This window comes from Lepidochelys kempii, chromosome 19 (genome assembly GCF_965140265.1).
Source record: "Lepidochelys kempii isolate rLepKem1 chromosome 19, rLepKem1.hap2, whole genome shotgun sequence".
NCBI classification, from domain to species: domain Eukaryota; kingdom Metazoa; phylum Chordata; order Testudines; family Cheloniidae; genus Lepidochelys; species Lepidochelys kempii.
Genome location: NC_133274.1, coordinates 15,534,438 through 15,553,742, shown reverse-complemented (window position 1 = coordinate 15,553,742; position 19,305 = coordinate 15,534,438). Strand labels below are relative to the sequence as shown.

General features: G+C 52.0%; 1 protein-coding gene across 1 annotated transcript in view; it reads left to right on the top strand.

The window, feature by feature from the left end:
* Positions 1-19,305, top strand: part of NKAIN1 (sodium/potassium transporting ATPase interacting 1) — a 205,754-nt gene that overhangs the window by 160,793 nt on the left and 25,656 nt on the right. The window contains exon 6 of the mRNA XM_073317792.1: positions 10,353-10,434. Within this exon, the coding sequence (XP_073173893.1) occupies positions 10,353-10,434 (82 nt within the window). The remainder of the gene's footprint in view (positions 1-10,352; positions 10,435-19,305) is intronic.

Below are 19,305 nucleotides of genomic sequence, written 5' to 3'. Positions count from 1 at the left end.
TGGTAGCAGATGACAGAACGAGGAGTAATGGTCTCAAGTTGCAGTGGGGGAGGTTTAGATTGGATATTAGGAAAAACTTTTTCACTAAGAGGGTGGTGAAACACTGGAATGCGTTACCTAGGGAGGTGGTAGAATCTCCTTCCTTAGAGGTTTTTAAGGTCAGGCTTGACAAAGCCCTGGCTGGGATGATTTAACTGGGAATTGGTCCTGCTTCGAGCAGGGGGTTGGACTAGATGACCTTCTGGGGTCCCTTCCAACCCTGATATTCTATGATTCTATGAATCCAACGCCCATGGAAGTCAGTGGGAGCAGAAGGCTTATTTCAAGGGGATTTGGATTGGGCCCCTGCAGAGGGACTGCCCAACACAGTGTGCAGGATAAGCAGTGAGCAGTGTGCAGGATAAGCACCCTTCTGTTTTTCCTCAGCTGACCACGTTCCAGATTCTGTGTCACGTTTTCAGGCCTGGAGATGACAGACGGCTAAATTAACTGATCAGTGCGAAAACCTGGACATTCAGTTCACTGCCTCTTAAAGCCCAGTGCTGTGGTGTCTGGCGCAGCAAAGTGCCACCTAAAATATCAATATTGGGCGATAAATAGCAGCTGAAGACATGGAACTTCCAGCGTATTTTTGTCTGTAGCAGGATCAATGTTTATGCACCTATTCATTTTGGAGACTTCTCCTGTAAATCTCAAACACTTCCTTTTATGAGGGGAAGTGGTTTGCTGATGGATTTGGATTCTTGCAGAGGTGTGGGGATGCCTGGAGTTCAGGATTTTAGAGTTAGTAGGAGCAACTTTATAGCATCCAGGAACCTTTGGCTCTGGATAAAAGCATGGGTGAAATGTTAGCCTGAGTGCAGATCAACCAAAGGAGTCTCCCACCCGATGCCTTCTGGGGGCAGGGTCTAACCACAATGAGCTAGGGTGGTGCTGGACATGACACCACGCAGTCATGGTCAGCATCATATTGACTAACTCTGCTCTTCCCAGTTGAGTCTTAACACAAGAGGGTTTTGTGGTGGAGATGAGCCTTCAGGGAGAACCTGGGAACAGAGATTGGCCACATGCCATGCTCTGAACAACCCTACCGCCAGCATCACAGTTGTTCCGGGGACTGTAAGCTGAACCAGCTCAGCTATGGGTCACCTGGACGCTCTTTGGGGATTCATGGATTAGAAACATGTGACAGCTGCTAGTTACGTCACTTAATGTGCTTCTGGAAAGTCCTCAGATCCTGTGGTGATGGGTACCATATATGAACCTGAATAGGGGAGAATAGAACCAAAACCTAAGACCTCATCCAGGAGCCTAATCAGTTCTGAGTTCATGTAGGTTCTCTTCTCTCGGCCTGAAGTGCCACTTACTACGTGGGCCACCATGCTCAACACCAGCTGACTCTTCCAAGAAATGGAAGGCATTGGCACTGTCCCATCTGGAGGAGGCAAGGGCTTGAAGCACTGTAACGAGATGCCACAGCAGCAGCCACAACCTTCCAGCCAAGCCAGCCAAGCACAGATGGAAAAACACAAAGCCATCTGCGCTAATGTGTCACCCGGGCATCCAGAAGCAGTCAAATGTCCAAAATGGCCCTACTGAATAACACCCAGAATGGACGTGATGACAGATTGCCAAAACTCATGCTGGTCTCAAATAGTTCAGCCTAACAATCATGTTACTATACGACTTGGGGCCATAACTGTAGGTTTTTATTAATCTGATACAAATCATATGAAATGGTGTTGGTTTTGTTATTGTAGGTCTTTGCATGATGGAGAAAGGTTTTCAAAAGATAGAGATGTTTACACACACAAGTGCTTTTAGCAAACCTTTTTCTACAACACGAAGACCTACAAGAGCACCGAGGAGCCCCCAGCTAGGCCAATACAAAGGATTCATCCAACGTAAAGAACACAGGTCTTTCTAGCCATCAGCAGAACTTTGGCCAACCGTTCATTCCGAAAGGGTATGTGTATACAGAGCGATACGGCTGTGCCACTGCAGCGCGTCTGGCTAAGATGCTCTATGCCGACAGGAGAGGTCTCTCTTGTTGACATAAAAAACCCACCTCCACGAGCAGCATAAGCTAGGTCGGTGGCATATGTTCTCCCACCGACAGCACTGTGCACATAAACAGTTATGTCAGTGTAACTTATGTCGCTCCAGGGGGTTGAATATTCACCCCCCGCCCCGAGCAATATAAGTTTTGCCGACATAGGCTGTAGGGCAGCATTTGCCCCAGTATTACAGGCCTTATCAGCCCTTCGTCACAGTTCCCTTTTGAGGGAATTTCTTAACAGCACAGGCTGTTATACTGCTCTTTCGTTGCAGGGAAAGGGGGATTTGGGTTCATGAAATAGGGATAATTGTGGGAGCAAGTATGTCCTTTAGAAGTTTCATTGCACATTGCAGTTCTCTTATGGCTCGCCTCCAGGGGGCATTAGTGTGCGGCAAGCCAGGGTGTGACTCTTTAGCACAGTCACTTGCTGCACAGTAATGTCCTCGCGGACGCTCCCCCCGCGCACTAAAAGCTTCGGAGTGCGCTTTGTCCTAGTCCCGTTTCCAACAGCAGCAGGCCAAAGCACAGTCGCTGTGCTTTGGCAGTGTCTGCACGTGGCGTCACTGCCTGGCACACTGCACGTTCACATCCCATGTAGCAAGCCCTTGGCCACCGTGTCCTGTCATTCTTAAACAGCTCCCATTCCATAAGTGTTGGAGAGCCTCCCAGGCTTTGACACAGGGCCCCATTTTAGAGATGAGGCACAGAGACACATGCCCGGGACGTTTGTGGCAGAGCAGGAATTGAACTCTGGTCAGTGCTCTAACCACTGAAACATCCTGCCTCTCCCCTGGCTTCCACCAGAGTAGGCTCTTTTACCTGCTTCGCCCTTCTATGCACTGCTCAGGTACAGTAAATATGGAATATTATCTTCTCCTAGCCAGCTTTTGAAATGGTAGCAGCAGTACCAGCGGGAAGAATAGTATGGGACACTGTGCAGTACACTGTGCAGAAAGACGGATACCCACAGAGCCATAATCACAGATTGTTACCGATCCAACCTACTCCATTTATTTGTAACCCAACAGAGGAAAGGAAATGTAAGCACAGCTATGGGAGAATTTTTTTAAAAAATCTATTTCATTTATTTCCATTGAACAATATTGCAGACAGCCACATACAAGTGCTGAGTGCTCAGCCAATAATTAAAGGTACAATCACACTGATAACCATCCAGTGGCATTTACTACTCATCTGCAAATCATTAATTCCAGCCAGTTGACAGCATCGAATAATGAAACGGAGACAGTGATTTACCGCAGCCAGCCAGTAAATCAAACAAAAAGCCCCAGCAAGGAACGTCCCCACAAACCACATCAAATAAGTGACTCGTGTAGGAGGCCTGTCACTGATGAATTCCTTCTATTTTATGTACTCACATGGCTCCCATCGCCATATTATGTGAGTGCCTCCAAATCTTTCATGTATTTAGCCTCATCCAGCTCTGTGAGACCCTGTTATACAGATGAGAAATAGAGACACAGAAAAGCTAAGTGACTCGCCCAAGGCCACAGAGGAAGAAAGTGGTGGAGCAGGGATTTAAACCCCAACCTCCCAAGGTGCACAAACCACTGTGCCATCTTTCTGCTTGCTTTAGCTGCCTTCATGTCATCATCCAAGGTTGCTACTGCAGCAAAACTCAGTCACCACGTCCTTAGACCTCTCCCAGTTTGTAACCAGATTTTTTCTGGGGGTTAAGTCCCCATCGCTTCCCCTTAGAATCTCTGTCTGCTAAATGTCCCTGACGCAGGGCTGCCTAGGGTATGTGGGCCACGCAGCATCCTGGTGGGAGCTCTTTTCCCAAGCACAGCCAGCTGTGACAGGCTGAGGTCACTGAGGCAAGCATTCATTCACACCTTGGTGCGGTCGTTTCCACAAGACGTTTGGATGCTGGCACTTTGTGTTTGGGCTCCTCGCGCTTTAGCTGCTCCATTGCAGCACCCCAAGGGGCTCCTGAAACCCTCTCTGCAGCATGCTGGCCAGGAAAGCAATGGGGGGGAAGGGAGTACTTGGCACCCGTTCAGGGGCAGGCTCAGATCATATAAGGTTGTCAAACTGGGAGGGGTTAGTCCTGGGTCAGTACAATTCAATATTTTCATTGATGACTTGGATACTGGAGTGGAGAGTGTGTTTATAATATGTGTAGATGACACCAAGATGGGAGGGGTTGCAAGCACTTGGGAGGACAGGAGCAAGTGAGATTTAGGCTAGTTAGTAGGAAAACCTTTCTAACTCTAAGGATTGTTAAACTATGAAATAGGATTCCAAGGGAGGTTGTGGAATCACCATCAATGGAGGTTTCTAAGACCAGGTTGGACAAATACCTGTCGGTCTAGGTTTACTAAGCCCTGACTCAGTTCAGGTGGCTGGACTAGATGACCCCTGGAGGTCCCTTCCAGCCGTACATTTCTATGATTCTATAATGGCCGCCTCAGGAGACCCAGGTTTCCAAAATGGCTGCCCAAACTGCATGTGCAAATCCCACATTTTGCCATGAGTGCACAAGCCTCATGTATGGTTTAGACCCTGCTGCACTGGGGAGACTGGGCCTCCCCTCCAATCTCCCTTTGGCCTTATTTCATATCGCTGTGATTGTGAAGGAGGGACGAGCAAGAACTGCCCCCAGATTCAAAGCTGATCTGAAACTTCAGACACTTGAAAAAGTTCTGGTAACTTTGGACTCTCCCTGTGGTTCTGCCAGCCCACCTTGGCGATGTATCTCTCCAAAGAGATTCTGAGAAGCATTCCAGCTCTTGCATGATGATCCAAATGAAACCTTCGATTCTGGCTGTCTCCACATGCTAGTTATAGTACCTAGGTTAGCAGTTACTAACTGTGGTGTCTAAGGCCTGGTGTACACTAGAAGATTAGGTTGGCTTAACTATGTTGCTCAGGAGTATGAAAAATCCACACCCCTGAGCGATGGAGTTAAGCCAGCCTAAGTCCCTGTGTAGAGAGTGCTAGGTTGACAGAAGAATGCTTCCATTGACCTAGCTACCACAGGGAGGTGGATTATATGCACTGACGGGAGAAGCCCTCCGGTTGGTAGCATTGCCAGATGTCTGGTTTTCGACCAGAACACCTGGTTGAAAATTGACCCTGGTGGCTCTGGTCAGCACTGCTGACCGGGCCATTAAAAGTCCAGTTGGTGTGGGGCTGGCAGGCTCCCTACCCGGCTCTGTGCAGCTACCGGGAAGTGGCTGGCATGTCGCTCAGGCTCCTAGGCGCAGGGGCAGCCATGAGGGCTCTGTGTGCTGCCCCCGCCCTGAGTGCCGGCTCCACAGCTCCCATTGGCTAGGAACTGTGGCCAATGGGAACTGTGGGAGCAGCGCTTGCAGGTGGGGTCACTGAGCAGAACCACCTGGCCGTGCCTGGTGCCTGGATCCAGAGGGACATGCTGGCCACTTCTGGGAGCCACCTGAGGTGAATGCCACCCGGAGCCCACCCACCCCTTACCCCAGGCCTGAGACCCCTCCTGCACGCCGAACCCCTCGGCCCCAGCCCAGAGACCCCTCCTACACCCCAAACTCCTCATCCCCGGCCCCACCCCAAAGCCCAAACCCCTAGCCGGAGCCTGTATCCCCCTCCCACACTCTAACTCCCTGCCCCAGCCTGTAGTCCCCTCCCATACCCTGAACCCCTGATTTCTTGCCCCACCCCAGAGCCTGAACCCCCAGCCCAGATCCCGTACCCCCCTCCCGCATCCCAGCCCCCTGCCCCAGCCCAGAGCCCCCTCCCACACTTCAAACCCCTAGGCACCAGCCCCTTCCTGCATCCTGAACCCCTCATTTCTGGCCAACCCCAGAGCCCACACCCCCAGCCCAGAGTCCGTGTCCCCTCCCACACCCCAAAGCCCTGCCTCAGCCTGGAGCTCTCTCCCAAACTCAAAACCGCTCAGCCCCACCCCTCAGCCAGGAGCCCCCTCCTGCACCCCAAACCCCTCATCCCTGGCCCCATCCCAGAGCCCACACCCCCAGCCGGGCCCTCATCCCCTGCCACACCCCAACCCCAGCCTGGTGAAAATGAACGAGTGAGTGAGGGTGGGGGAGGACAAGTGACGGGGATGGAGGGGTGGAATGAGTGGGGGTGGGGTCTCAGAGAAGGAGCAGGGCCTCAAGGAAGGGGTGTTCGGTTTTTGTGCGATTAGAAAATTGGCAACCCTACCCATTGCATAAAGTGTCTACATGGAATGTGCTACAATGCTGTAGCTAGAACTCGGCAGTGCAGGAAGAACTGGCTCAGCTGGCCTCTAACATTTGCTTAATAGAGAAGTATCCAAACCTGGGTAAACAGAGGCACATTGGCACCTTGCTGGGTGGTGCTTACAAAAATGAAGCAGACTGCAGCTGCCCTCCTCTTTAATTACAAAGCCATGCCCAGAGGAGACAACGGGTCCCAGAACGCATTGCATTGGCAGATGTTCAGACCTGTAGTCACTGTGGGCACCACCTCTGCTGGACAACCACTGACCACATCCCAGAGCAATTTGACCCTGGCTTTGGCCACCTCTGCCTTAGTATCAGCACAAGAGTGAATTGCTTCCCAGACCTCGTTAGGGGAGGAAAGAGATCTACATTCCGGCTCGCGCTCTGCATTTTCCTTCCACCAGCATTTCAAACCGATGTAGTGGAAAATAAAAATCTCCATGTGAGATTGGACACCGCCTGTTGTAATAAGTTGCTTATGTATATTGAGATTTGGCAAGGAGCTTATCTGCCTCCGCTGTCTTTGAACTGTGTTTGCATTCCACACAGCACATGGCATTCAAATAAACTCATGCATTCAATACACTTTTAATATTAATGCCACTGTAGCTGAGATTCAAATGCATCTTTTTAATGGAATATCTTATTAGATTTGGAAATGGATGGATGCCGTCAAAACTGAGAACTCGTTGAATATTAAGTTAGAAAGACAAATAGGCCTGGAGGATGGCCCCCTTGACTTTTCACTCTGATTTCCAGAACACTAATAGGATAATCCATGGCATTCAATGGTTCTTAAATTATTTATATATTTATTTCCAGGAGATCGGCCACACTGGCCCTCTCGGAGTGTCTCGGAGGCTCCGCTTTGCAGGGAGAGAACCTAATTTGGTTAAATACAGTTTCTCTGTCCAAAAACTGCCTTATGTTCACGTTGGGTAGTGGAGTGGCTGCCCACTTTGCAGGGGATTCACAGACATCTCATACTTAATTCCTCCCAAGGATGTCCGTAGGAGGGTTTAGGTGCCAAGTGCATAGAAAACTTTGAAGTATAATTCCTCCCCAGCATTTCAGCAGGAAGAATTAAGTGGCAAAGCTGAGAGTGATTATAGGAATAACAGTGCGGCTTATTTTGCCGTAGCACCACCAGTAGGCGTTATCGCCTGGCGCTCAGCCTAGAGAGACAATCGCAGGCAAGAGGGGAAAGGGAATTTGTCAAGGGAGATTTAGAGGGATGAAGCGACTCAGTGATTCAGAAACAGCAGTGGGAAGATAGCTCCAGAGAGATGGAGCAAATTCAAGGGACAAAGGGACCCTTCCTGCCCCTTGCCCCAGATGTGAAGAATCATTGGGAGGGAGGTGAGGGGGCTGGAGTGAGCAGCTCAGGGAGTGGGTGGGTGTAAGGTCATTGGTCGGGAGGAGCAAGCTCTTGGGCAGTTCTGAAAGCCAGGCAGGCAGTTTTGTACTGGAGTCAGAGAGGGATGGGGAGGCAGTGAGGGGATGGAGGGGAACACCACTGAAAGTGTCCGTGGCTGGAGGGAGGGAGAGGAAAGCAGTGAAGGTGACAGGAAGGGGAGCAGGGGGTGAGCAGATGGACAGTAGGCGAAGTTGCTGGAGGATGAGGGGAATGCATGGCGAGTCAATAAAGGGATGAAGGGATGGCTAGGAAGCCAGGGTATGTGACAGAGAATGGGGATGAGCCAATCCTGGGATAAGACACTGCATCTGCTTTTGCAAACTTTAAAGAAAATGGAGCCCTTTCCCCCTCTTGCCTCAAGAGCCCAGGGCTGGTGGATCGAAACCCTGCTGATCCAGGACAAAAAGCAGAAAAGGTCACCCTGAGCTGTGATTTGAAACAACCCGGGGGATAATGCTGGCAGTATTGCCCCAGGGCAGGCAGCATTGTGGGTGGGAGAGGCAATCCTCCTGCACTGGATTTTTCAAATAGTCACAGTCCCTCATGAAAGTGCCCCTCTTCAGGGGTGAATCGGCTCCAGCCTGGAAGTGCTAGCACCAGCAGGCACCACTGGGGGGGTGCTGTGATTACTAGAGAACATTTACCGAGCCACCGAAATGTACACGGCGCTTTGCAGATCACAGATAAAGTCATGTCTCCTGCCTTCATTTGTAAGTGCTTTGGGGCATGGACTGTCTTTGTTCTGTGTTTGCACAGTGCCTAGCACAATGGGAGCCTGATCCATTGGGGCTCTCCTCGGTGCTCCTGCAATATAAATAATAAATAGTAATAAAGAGCCTGTCATCTTCCCTGTCTTCAGTAAGGAAGAATGGCTACAGGAGAGGGATGGGAGCCGGGATTCCTGGCTGTCCTCATAACTTCCTTTATGAGCTGGAAGAAAATCCTTCCCCTCACTGTGCCATGTTTAACATGGGCATACTGATACCAGCCTGCACTGCAGGGTGGGGGATTAGCTTAGTGACCATCTGTAGAGCGCTTTCAGATCCTGGAAGTGGCTAGATAAGCACAAACTGTGAGTAGCAGGAGAAAGGTCTTGACTGAGTAATGAGATTTTTGATAGAATAACGCTTTCCAAGCCTGCTCTACAGACTGCATCTGCACTCACCCCCCACCTGGGATTTGGCTTTATTAACATAGTCAATAATCAGGTAACAAAGTTCAGGTCAAACCTCCTCCCAGTCGCTGCAGCTCCTCGGGGCTCCTCCTTCATGACTGCTCGGCCTACATCCTAGATCCTCTTGCCCCAGAAAGTTCCTCCCCTGTATCCAGGGGGGTAAGGAGCCACCTGCCTTGGTAAGTCAGCAGAATTCACTTGGCCCTTTCCCAGCAGGATTTGCACTTGCCAACAGTGCCTGTATGTATGTGTGTGTGAGAGAGAGATGGAGGGGGGCGTCTGGCAGCCGGCAAGCAAACACTGCTAGCCTGTTAGCAACACAAAAGAGCAATAGTGCTTGCAAACATTGGGCAGAAAAGATCTTGACTGAAAAGATTTTGCCCACCTAGTAATAGATGCCCACATTGCAGGGGGAGCAGAAATCCAGGGCAAGATGTGCTCTGGGGAGCTGAGGCCAGCAGTCTGCCCACTTATCCAGGTCCAGTGTCTCCCCTCAGTACGGCCCACTTCCCATCGCCTCTGGACACCGTGTGTGCCGAAAGCTCCCCTGGTTTGCACTGGAGGCAGGCCACTCACTTGGCATGTTTGCATGTCTCTTCTGCTCCAGAGTAGGCCCACGCATTGTTTATTCTGGCAAGTGCCCCCCGGGGCTCATAGACCAGGTAATGGACTCTAAAACAATAACCAGGCTCCTTGTATTAATGCTGTCTGAAGGGGGATTAATCTGTCGGAGGGAAATCACAACCATCGCAGAAGTGAAAACTGATCTATTGGTGTCTGTAATTCCTCTAAATTACACACTTTAAATGAGACTTAAATCACCCATAATTCTCCTTAAATGCCCACTTTGGAGACAATGGTAGGGTAATTTTACCCACTTTGTCCAGCGTGAAATGCGAGGTCTATTGTCTTGAGTAGAAAAGAGCCGGGGGGATCTTTTTAAGTTAGTCTGGCTCTTCCTGCATTTATCTTCCATCTGGGCAATGGGAAGGCAGCTGGGACACACGTACTGAGCTCACAGGCTGCGTGCTCTAGGCGTATGAATGTTGGGCCGGAGTCTCCTCTCGCTTACCCTGGCTCTCCTGCTGGGATGCTGCACTGACTTCCGTGGGGTCACTGAGGATTTCCACCGCTGAGAGAGAGGGATCAGGCCCCGGGGCCTCCTCCAGGCACCAGGGGACACGCTCGCATGCCGATGCACTCTCTGCCTGTCATGCATTCACGCAGTCCGACACGCTCTGTCTCTGACACACACCTTCTCCCCCTCAGCCACTCAGCACGAGCATGGAGGGACCCTGCTGGCTGACCCCATTCTGAGATGGTCACCAGGAGGTTCCGTTGCTGGGGGATTGGGCCGTTAACCTAGAGTGGGGGCGGGAGGGCAGAGAAGAAGGAAGGAGCCTAAAATCCACTGCCCTGTCCCGCTCCAGCCGCGTCTCCCTGCGGAGCAGCTGGAGCCCCTGCTGACACCCACCTTCTGTTCTTTCCTCTCCCCAGTTGACTTCATCGGAGGATTCGATTCCTACGGCTACCAGGCCCCACAGAAGACGTCACACTTACAGCTACAGCCTTTGTACACGTGAGTCTCACCCGCCTGCCCACGGGGACGCGAGCGGGAGCGGTGAGCCGGGGCCGCTGTTCCGCGAGGGGCGGGATGGCTCCGGGGACCGTCCAGGGTCATCACCGCGGCGCTGCAGGAGCAGACTGAGTCCTGGCCACGGCGCAGCTGCTTGTGAGCGGGCAGGCGATGGCTCGGAGCCTGGCTCCTCGCAGGACACAAACCGCCAGCACAGTTGGCACCAAATGGCCCCCTTAGCAGAGAGTCCTGCACAGGACTTGGTGACCCAGCTGCCCTATGGTCCCTAGAGGGGCTCTCTGCACATCTGGGTGGGGCAATGTGGGGAGCAGCATGCCCTGCCCTGGCCGCTCTGGAAACCGGGGCCTGGTCTCTAAGGCGAAAGGGGGCGCGGCTCTGGGGAGTCATCCCCCCGAGGACAGCTCCCTTCAGCATGCCCAATTAAGTGCCAGTGTGTCTCGTGCCCCCCTGCTGGGCTCACCGACAGCGGGGCGAGCTGCCCCGGGCCCCTTGGGAAGGAGGTGAACGCAGTGGCTCCAGAAGCCAAGGCACCAGAAGGGACATAGGCCACGGCCTAGCCTGAAACCGCACAGCCAGATGCCACCCCAGAACTGAAGGGCTCGGGGAGAATGTGTTGGACATGCAGCCAAGCTGCCGGGGGATTGGAAGGGGAGGATAGAGTCGCGGGGGGGCGGGGTGAGTTCCCCCTGTGAGATGGCAAATTGGGTGTCAGGGCTTCCCTTCAACAGGAGCTGATGCACAGGGGAGGGGAGCCTGAAGTGGATGGGGATCTTCTAGCTTAGCGGTGAGCTAAGTCGGACGGGGAGTGTCTGACTCAGAAGCACGGAGTTGTGCTGTGGGAAGAGATATACGGAGACCCTCACTCCTATGAGTGAGCAAAGGCTGAGTGCTATGCTGACTCACAGCCCCCCTGCTTGTCCTGTCTTGAGCCCCCATGCAGCTGTCCCAGCCCAGCTCAATCCTGACCCACAGCCTCCTGTCCTGAGCCCCCACACAGCACTCCACTTACAACACAGGCAATTTTAACCTGCCACCTCCCCAGCTGCTCTAATCCTGGGTTGTTTCTATTAATTGAACACTGACAACGTTTGATCAATAGAAACAAGATCAGACTCATCACATTCATTTTCACTTGCGATCCAATTTGATTCTGCACTGAGAACCCTAGAGGTGAAAGGATGGTGCAGAAAACCCCGCTGCACCCCCTCTTTCCTCTCTATGGCTTTCCACTCTTCCACTCTGCAGCCACTAGGCCTTCTAAACACTGAATATTTTCCAGTGGGAGCAACATCTCTTCAGATAAGTGCAATTGACTTTCCCCCCTGCCCATTTAAGTTTAACTAGATAATGCTAAAATGAGATAACGATGCAAAATTTAAAGGGATTAGCCTCATTCGGGCTTTGCTAGCTGCCAAAAATTAATTGTGTTTTAAGTCTTGTATGTAAATTCAAGGGCATGCAGTGCAATTATATATGCAGAGAGGAGACGGCCATGAGACAAATGCATCCAGAGTGCTGCTGTACCCTTCCTCAGCGCTCTGTCAGAGACGGCATTTTCACATGCAGTATTTACTTCCCCCTTTCCTCTGACCCCATCTCTTGGCTAGAAAGAGAAGTGCCCCAGAGATCCCCTCACCACAGCAGATGAATAGGGGGATGGCTATTGCAAAGGGGGCTGCAGCATAAATATGGGAGGGGAAGGAATGGGTGATGGGGTGTGAAATCAGTGGAGCTATGCCAGGGATCGATTAGCTCCTGGCTCCCAGGAGTGAGATGGCAGAGATTGGAGAAGCGTTTTCCAACATAAATCCTACATGAAGGCTTCTACCAGGCTTCTGCGACATCTCTGCTTTGCTTCCTAATGCTAACGTTATTTTAGACTATAAGCGCTTTGGGGTAGGGACTGTTATTTACTTCATAACTGTACAGCGCCTAGCACAATGGGACCCAGCCAGGGTGACCTGTAGGCACGGCTGCAGCAAAAATGTTGAATCATGTTAAATAACTTGGAAGCCTGCAAACTACTGATCATCTGTCTCGTAAATCCCTATGTGATGCAGCTACTGGAAGGGGCTGTGGCAGGGGAAGCCCTAATCAGCTCCTGCCACTCCTGCCCCAACCAGGGGAAATGGGTAGGGGCTGACCCACTATCTAGGACTGGCCTGGAAACTGGCCACACCTGCCAGCCTCGTTAACAGGGGCTAAAAGCTTCCGAGGGAGGAAGCCTGCGGTGGGGGCAGGCTCAGAAGGAGCCAGCAGCCAGTGAGGTCTGTGCTAGGCCAAATGTGTACATAATCTGTAAATAATTGGAGCTTGGTGGTGGGGATTGGACACAGGAATAAAGAGCACTGGTGTGGCACCAGCTGACTCATTAGGGAGCGGGCCTGGAGGCTGAACTCAGTGGGGTGCAGTGAGCACCGTGTTACAGGGACCAAGAACCACAGTGCTATGGAGTACATCCGCTGTAAAGCAGTTGCCCCAGTGTGATGCTAGGGGGTGCTGTGCTGCCCTGCCTGTGGAGATGAGAGACCCAACGGGATATCAGACGTTCTCTTCTCAAGGGAAAATGTGATCCTTGGCACTTGGCCATGGTTTTGCTGGCTAAGCAACCCCACCAGCATGGCTGTTGTCATTAAGTGGACAGAGCATGAATCACGGGGGTTACTGACCCAGCTCAGTGTGGTATTCCAGAGCAGTAGCCGACATCTGATGGCAGAGGGGGCCTATGAACTATTGTCAGAGGTGAAAGTAAGTCAGTACGGTACGGTAGGTGTACCGGCAAGAGCCAGTAGGCCATGCCAGACCGGACCGGCTTCCCCAGGTTGGCACTTTAAAGAGTCCCAGGCTCCCCACAGCAGCCGGAGCCCCGGGCTCTTTAAAGGGCTGCCCGAGCCCCACTGCCGGAGCTCCGGGATAGCAGCGGCAGGGCTCCAGCGGTGATTTAAAGGGCCCGGAGCTCCGCTGCAGTAGCGACGGCTGGAGCCCAGGGCCCTTTAAATCGCCCCTGAGCCCTGATCTGGGGTTGATTTAAAGGCCCCGGGGCTCCCAGCTGCAGCCAGAGCCCTGGGCCTTTAAATCTTGATTTAAAGGACCCGGGTATTTAAAGGCCCCGTCTCTTCTGGTTGAGCCACGCCTCTTCTGGTAGAGGCCACGCCCCCGCTCAGGTCTCCGAAGTACCGGTAAGTCCTTTAAGTTACTTTCACCCCTGACTATTGTGGCAGTGCTGAGAACAGATTCTGTGTCGGCTTTGGGGCAGTTAGTCAAATGAGCATCCGCTGACTTTGGAGTCGAGTGTGTGTTTCTTGGAGTTTGTAATGAGGACTGAATTTCTTTGTAAGCAATCAAAACAGCTGCCTGGCTCAGAATGACAGCAGTAGAGTAGGGCTAACCGGGGATCAGGACCCCATTATGCTAGGCACTGAACCATTATGCTAGGCACCAAAATGCACAGAGCACCCTGGAATTCTGCTTCCTTTATCCTTCAGTGAGCTCTTGGGCTGGTCAGTAGCCAATATGTGAGCAATGCCCCACCTGTATTTTTACATAGTGTGTTGTGCTGTTATTGGGCAAATCCTTGTGTGACGACCCAAAGCACTGAATTCATTGTGATTTGGCACTAGTGTGAAGGGGCCGGAACAGGCCTGGATCCCCTGTATTCCACAGTCAAGGGAACGGTGTTTTACAACAGGAAGTAGTGAATTGAATTTGGCGGGATTCACCTGCAGCTGTCTAATGACCTTCCTGTCTTGTGCCAGTCCCCGGGAAGAACAGCAGGGAGGAGTAGGGAGCACACGATGTCCAAACAGCTCTCTCACCATGGAATGATCCTAACACATTCTTGCAAAGATGAACCAAAAGGCTGGCTGGGGGTTTTAAAGATGTTTATGTTTATCTCAGATTAAAGCCCGAGAGAGCTTTCTCCTTCCCCATTAGGCTTTATTGCCATCAAACAGTGAGCAGGGGGAATCTTGACAGTTCAGCTGAGTGGCTAAAAGTCAGAATCCAGCATCCCCTTTCGGTTGTTTTGAAGGCTGACTCATTTATGCTACGCTTGGTCAATGCTGGATCGATTGCTTCAGGCTGGGACTCAGTGATGACCCCAACCAAAAAGCAGCCTGCTATAAGGTTCCCCGAGATACCAGAACAGCAGTGTCCTGCAGTAATTGCCCAAAGCCGGCCGTATCAGTGCTACAATGTTTGGGAACACTACCTGCGATTTCTGCAGCAGTATTTCATAGGAGTTATTGAAGCCACAAGAGTTACAGGGAACTCCAAAGCTGATAGCACTTAGATGCTGTGGTGATAGGTGCTACAGAAAAACCTCAGCTAGACAGAAAGGCCTTAATTATGTTTTGCTATGGCTTCATTTCTGTACAATGTGTAAGCCAGGTGCTGGGAGCTGGTCAGATTTCACAAGGTCAGCAGGCCTAGAAAAGCAGTGGCTGTGTGTGATCCTGCTTCAGCTCTGTGTGGACTCACTTAAGTCTCTTCCTCCTTTTCATTAAGGTTAGAGGTCGCATGAGCACCATGTCCTGACCGGTTATGTGGCTGTGTTGTGTCCACTACAGAAAAATGAGCTCCACACACTTGATTTCTTTAAATTTCCATCAGCTCCAGGCCGCAGGGCCCTTGGTTAATTTCAGACACATCTCCCCCTGTAAATACAAAGCTTTGGCTCCTCAGTTCTAATCCGTTTTTTGAAGACACAATTAAATCAAATTGCGCATTGCTGTGAATGGCGCTGACCATTACTGTTGACAAACGAACTGCCCAGAGTGTGGGAAAGCTGATAGGAGTTAAATGGAGAATTAGATCCACTGCGCTGTCTATGACTCGCCTCCCCTCATCTGCACTGAATCGCTTGGGAAGAGCGTCAAGCACAAGGTGTTTTCCAGTCCCGCTGGTGGCTTGGTGCACTCCAAGTCACAATGGCATGGTGGGGCATCCCCACCGGACAGCAAATGCCTGCGGGGATTTAGGCTAAGGACTCGCTGCTCATCTGGTGGTTCCAGGATTTCTCTGCTTTTCCTGTCTCAGTGATGTATCTGAGCACCTCTCATGCACGAATGGCTTTAGTCTCCTGGTGCCCCTGGGAGATGGGGAAACACACGGTCCAGGTGTCCCTGGGCCTCTGACTGCCAGAAGCTGGGACTGGATGACAGGGGATGGATCTCTCAACAATCGCCCTGTTGTGTTCATTTTCTCTGAAGCATCTGGCACAGGCCACTGCTGGAAGACAGGATACCATTGGTCTGACCCAGAATGGCCATTCTTATGTTCTTATTATGTCCATTGTATGGATGGAGAATGGAGGCACCAGAGACAGGATTCATCCCTGGGCTGGCATCTGTGCCTGTCCTGTTCAGAGGCAGCTGAGGGCCCTAGCCCTGGGTCTGGCAGCACTCAGGTCCCTGTGGCCCTTTGCAGGGCTGCTCCTGCTACCTCCCTCTTCCAGGCCACCACTCCCTGCTTCTGTTCTGCCCAGAGCTCCCCCTGCACCCAGGGCTGCAGCACTGTTGGGGCTATCATAGAATCATAGAATATCAGGGTTGGAAGGAACCTCAGGAGGTGATCTAGTCCAACCCCCTGCTCAAAGCTATGTCTGAGCAAGGGTGGGATCTCAGGCCTGCCCTACAGCCTTTGGCACCAGCCTCGATACACAAAGAGGGTGAATCAGGCCTGTGGACATTCAGTGACTTGCCCCAGTCACGCAGGAACCCTGTGGCAGAGCTGGGAACTGACCCACTCCACCGCCTTACCCACAAGGCCAGCCTGCCTTTCTTGCCTGTCCAGAATGGTTGTTAATCGCAATCAGCAGTGACCGGCCCTCGTTTTAAGACACATGCGTCATCGGTGCTAACAAATTGCTCAGATTTCTAGCCCCTCTCATCCAGGTGGCCTTGTTGGGATTCTGCCCCCAAAACAAACAAACAAACCCCAACGTCATGAAAGGTTTTCCCAAAATGCACCTCAACGAAACACAGCCTCTTACGATTCGCCCTGGGAGCAGATTTAGTCCTCACTTATTAATGGGTCCATGTTGCACAAAACCAAAAGCTCGCAATTCTGCAAGCAAAATGCCAGGCCATAATAACCGAATCCCCGGACAGCTGGCTTACTAGCATTGCCACTCTTTAGGACCTGCCCTTGGAGACTGACACGCCCTTACCAGCTTACTTCTTTTTTCAGAACCAGGCCCGTTTCGAAGTTTCAAGCAAACGAATGTGAGTGAGCTACAAACCCGCTTGATTGGTGCTGAGTGGACTGGCTGGGAAGGCCGGGCTTTTAAAAATAGGCAACATTCTGAATTCATCTGTTCTGTGTTCCATGGTTTTTCTGAGTGCGGTGTCTTCCCTCTCACCATGTAGGGCCCCGCTTAAATGCCAGCCAAGACTTCGTAGGGATGGAACGGGCTGCTGGTGACATGGCGAGTGGGAGAGTGGTAGCCAACACCAAACACGCCAGTGCAAATTTTGGCCAGGGATTGTCAACCTCCTCCACTTCTCTGTGAACTGCTGCAGAGCTTTTTAACCCAGAGCCACCCAGCACCTGTCCTGAGGTTTCCTCAGGCCGATAAACACTCAGGGATGTATCGAGAATTCAGCTCCTCTCTGGACAATGGGGCTGAATTGGCCTCGGCGGGAGCTCGCCCTATGATTCTAGAGGGAGCAGGCAGTCTACACCTGAGGGTTAGGCCAGTGAGTCACCCTCTGTTGACGCTTCTGACATCGGGCAAGTTGCTTTTTCAAACTAAGTATTTTTTTGTTAGTTTCATAACTCGGGAGCAGACCGTGCCCATGCCCAGTCAGGGCAGACACAGCTTTGCCACCAGCCCTGTATTAATAACAGTCATTATTGCAGGGTTGCGGGATTTGACCGCAGTGCCCCTGCTAGACATACCTCATCTGGAACCAGCGTCCCTCCCAGCCCCCCAGCTGCGTCTCCGCCTGCCTGCTGACTTACTGCGTTATGCCTCACTTCAGTCCAATACCAGAGAGCCAGTGGAATTCTGGTGCCATTGTCCCTCTCTTTCTGAAGTGGTCAGGACCCCATTTCTAAACATGGCTGCCTGGCCCGCCCCGTAACCACAAAGCCCCAGATGTGTGTGCAAAAGCCTGTGAGAGCACACACGTGTGTGTGAGAGCTGAAGTGTCCCTAGTGTTTTAGCACAGACTGGACTTGGTGTTAGTGATTCTCAAGAGGATTCTTCCTGGAGGCTGCTGGACACCAGCAGACCCTGAGGTTCTCTCTGGCTTCCAGCCTTTTCTGCCTAGTGCCGCCACACAGGGTCTCCCCTGGCCTGGGCTCCGTCCACACGCATGGAAGAGGTGGCTGAGGGCACTATGGAGGCAATCGATGTGTATTCAATTTAAACACCCACCTTTCTATGTGTCTGTGAGGCTGTGTCTACACGACAAACCGCAGAGCAGCAACTACGGCGCTGCCCAGTAGACACATCCCACAGCATGAAAGGGGGTTTCCATCGCTGCAGTAAATCCACCCCTCCGGAAGGCATACAGAAGAATTCTTCCGTCAACCTTGCAGCATCTCCAGTGCGGGTTAGGTCAACCTACCTACGTCACACAGGGCCTGACATTTTTCACAGCCCTGAGCGATGTACCTTCCTAGACCGACTTATGTCAGAGCTGTGAGGAGAGCCGAGGGAGGCCCAGATTTCTGGGCTGACTCCCCATGCACCAGGCTGTCCAGCCAGCCAGGGTCCATTCATCTGCCACTTCCAATTCTCCCTGCCCCTGGCTGGTTTGCTGGCACCGTGCCAGGGCCGGACGCTGCAGAAGGCAGCTTGCATAGGCTGTCAAGAGGCTTTTGCAGTCAGTGAGGTCATGGACCGCTACATTCTGGGATATTGTTAGTGAATCAGGAAGGGAGGGAAGAACAGGAGGAGGGCAGGGAGACTTTGTAGACCCCCAGTGCGCAAACACAGCCTCCTCTGCCACTCCAGCTCTAGGCTCCCCCCCACAGCTCTGCCAATGCACCGACCTGCAGAATCTCTCAGCTATTCCAGCCCTGGGCCTCTCTTGAGTACAGGCTACCCATCCTGATGAAGGCAGTGATTGCTTTATGATGTTGATAACCATTCACCCGAGTCCAGATTGAGAACCCCAAACTCATTCCATTGATGACCTACAATCTAAGTATGACCTACTACCTACAAATAGCCTAAGCCCCTCAGATACTATGGAGAGGAGGGCAGTATAAGAACCTGAATACATGTCATTGGGAAGCTTGCCAGTCCCAGGTAGACACATTGTCTTTTTAAAGCCATCACAGCCTGGCCTGAGGCAGAATCTCAGAGCAGCCAGGACATACTGTGACATTCCCTCCAGGTGCATCATCAAACAACTGCCTGACCATGCCCATGTCCCTAGCCATGGCCTGTGACCTGGCTCGCCTGCGGAGCAGCTGGGCTTCACGCTCACAGCAGCCTCGTGTTCTGAGCACCCAGCACATTAATTCCCTGAGACATAATTACTCCTTGTATTATTTACAGCGAGGCATGTCGGACTTCCATCATCTCGAAAGCAATGTTGGTTCAAGCTCATTTCATCCAAATAGACCGGCTCTGGATGGTCGGGCTGAGAGACTTTTCTCACCCTCTTTCCCGGGAAGGCGCACTCCCAGCGAGCCACTCACCCACCGCTGCAGCCTAGGGGAGCTGGCCTCTGACAGCTTCTCCGGAGCCCAGCCAGACATGATCCCCCTTTTGCGCTCAGGACTGTGTGGGGAGAAGCTTCTTGAGAAGCACAAAGAGAGCTGAATCAGACTGCCTCTGCCTCAAAGCTTCCACGGCAACTTGACTCTTCCCTCCGCCCCTGCACCGAGGCCAGCCCT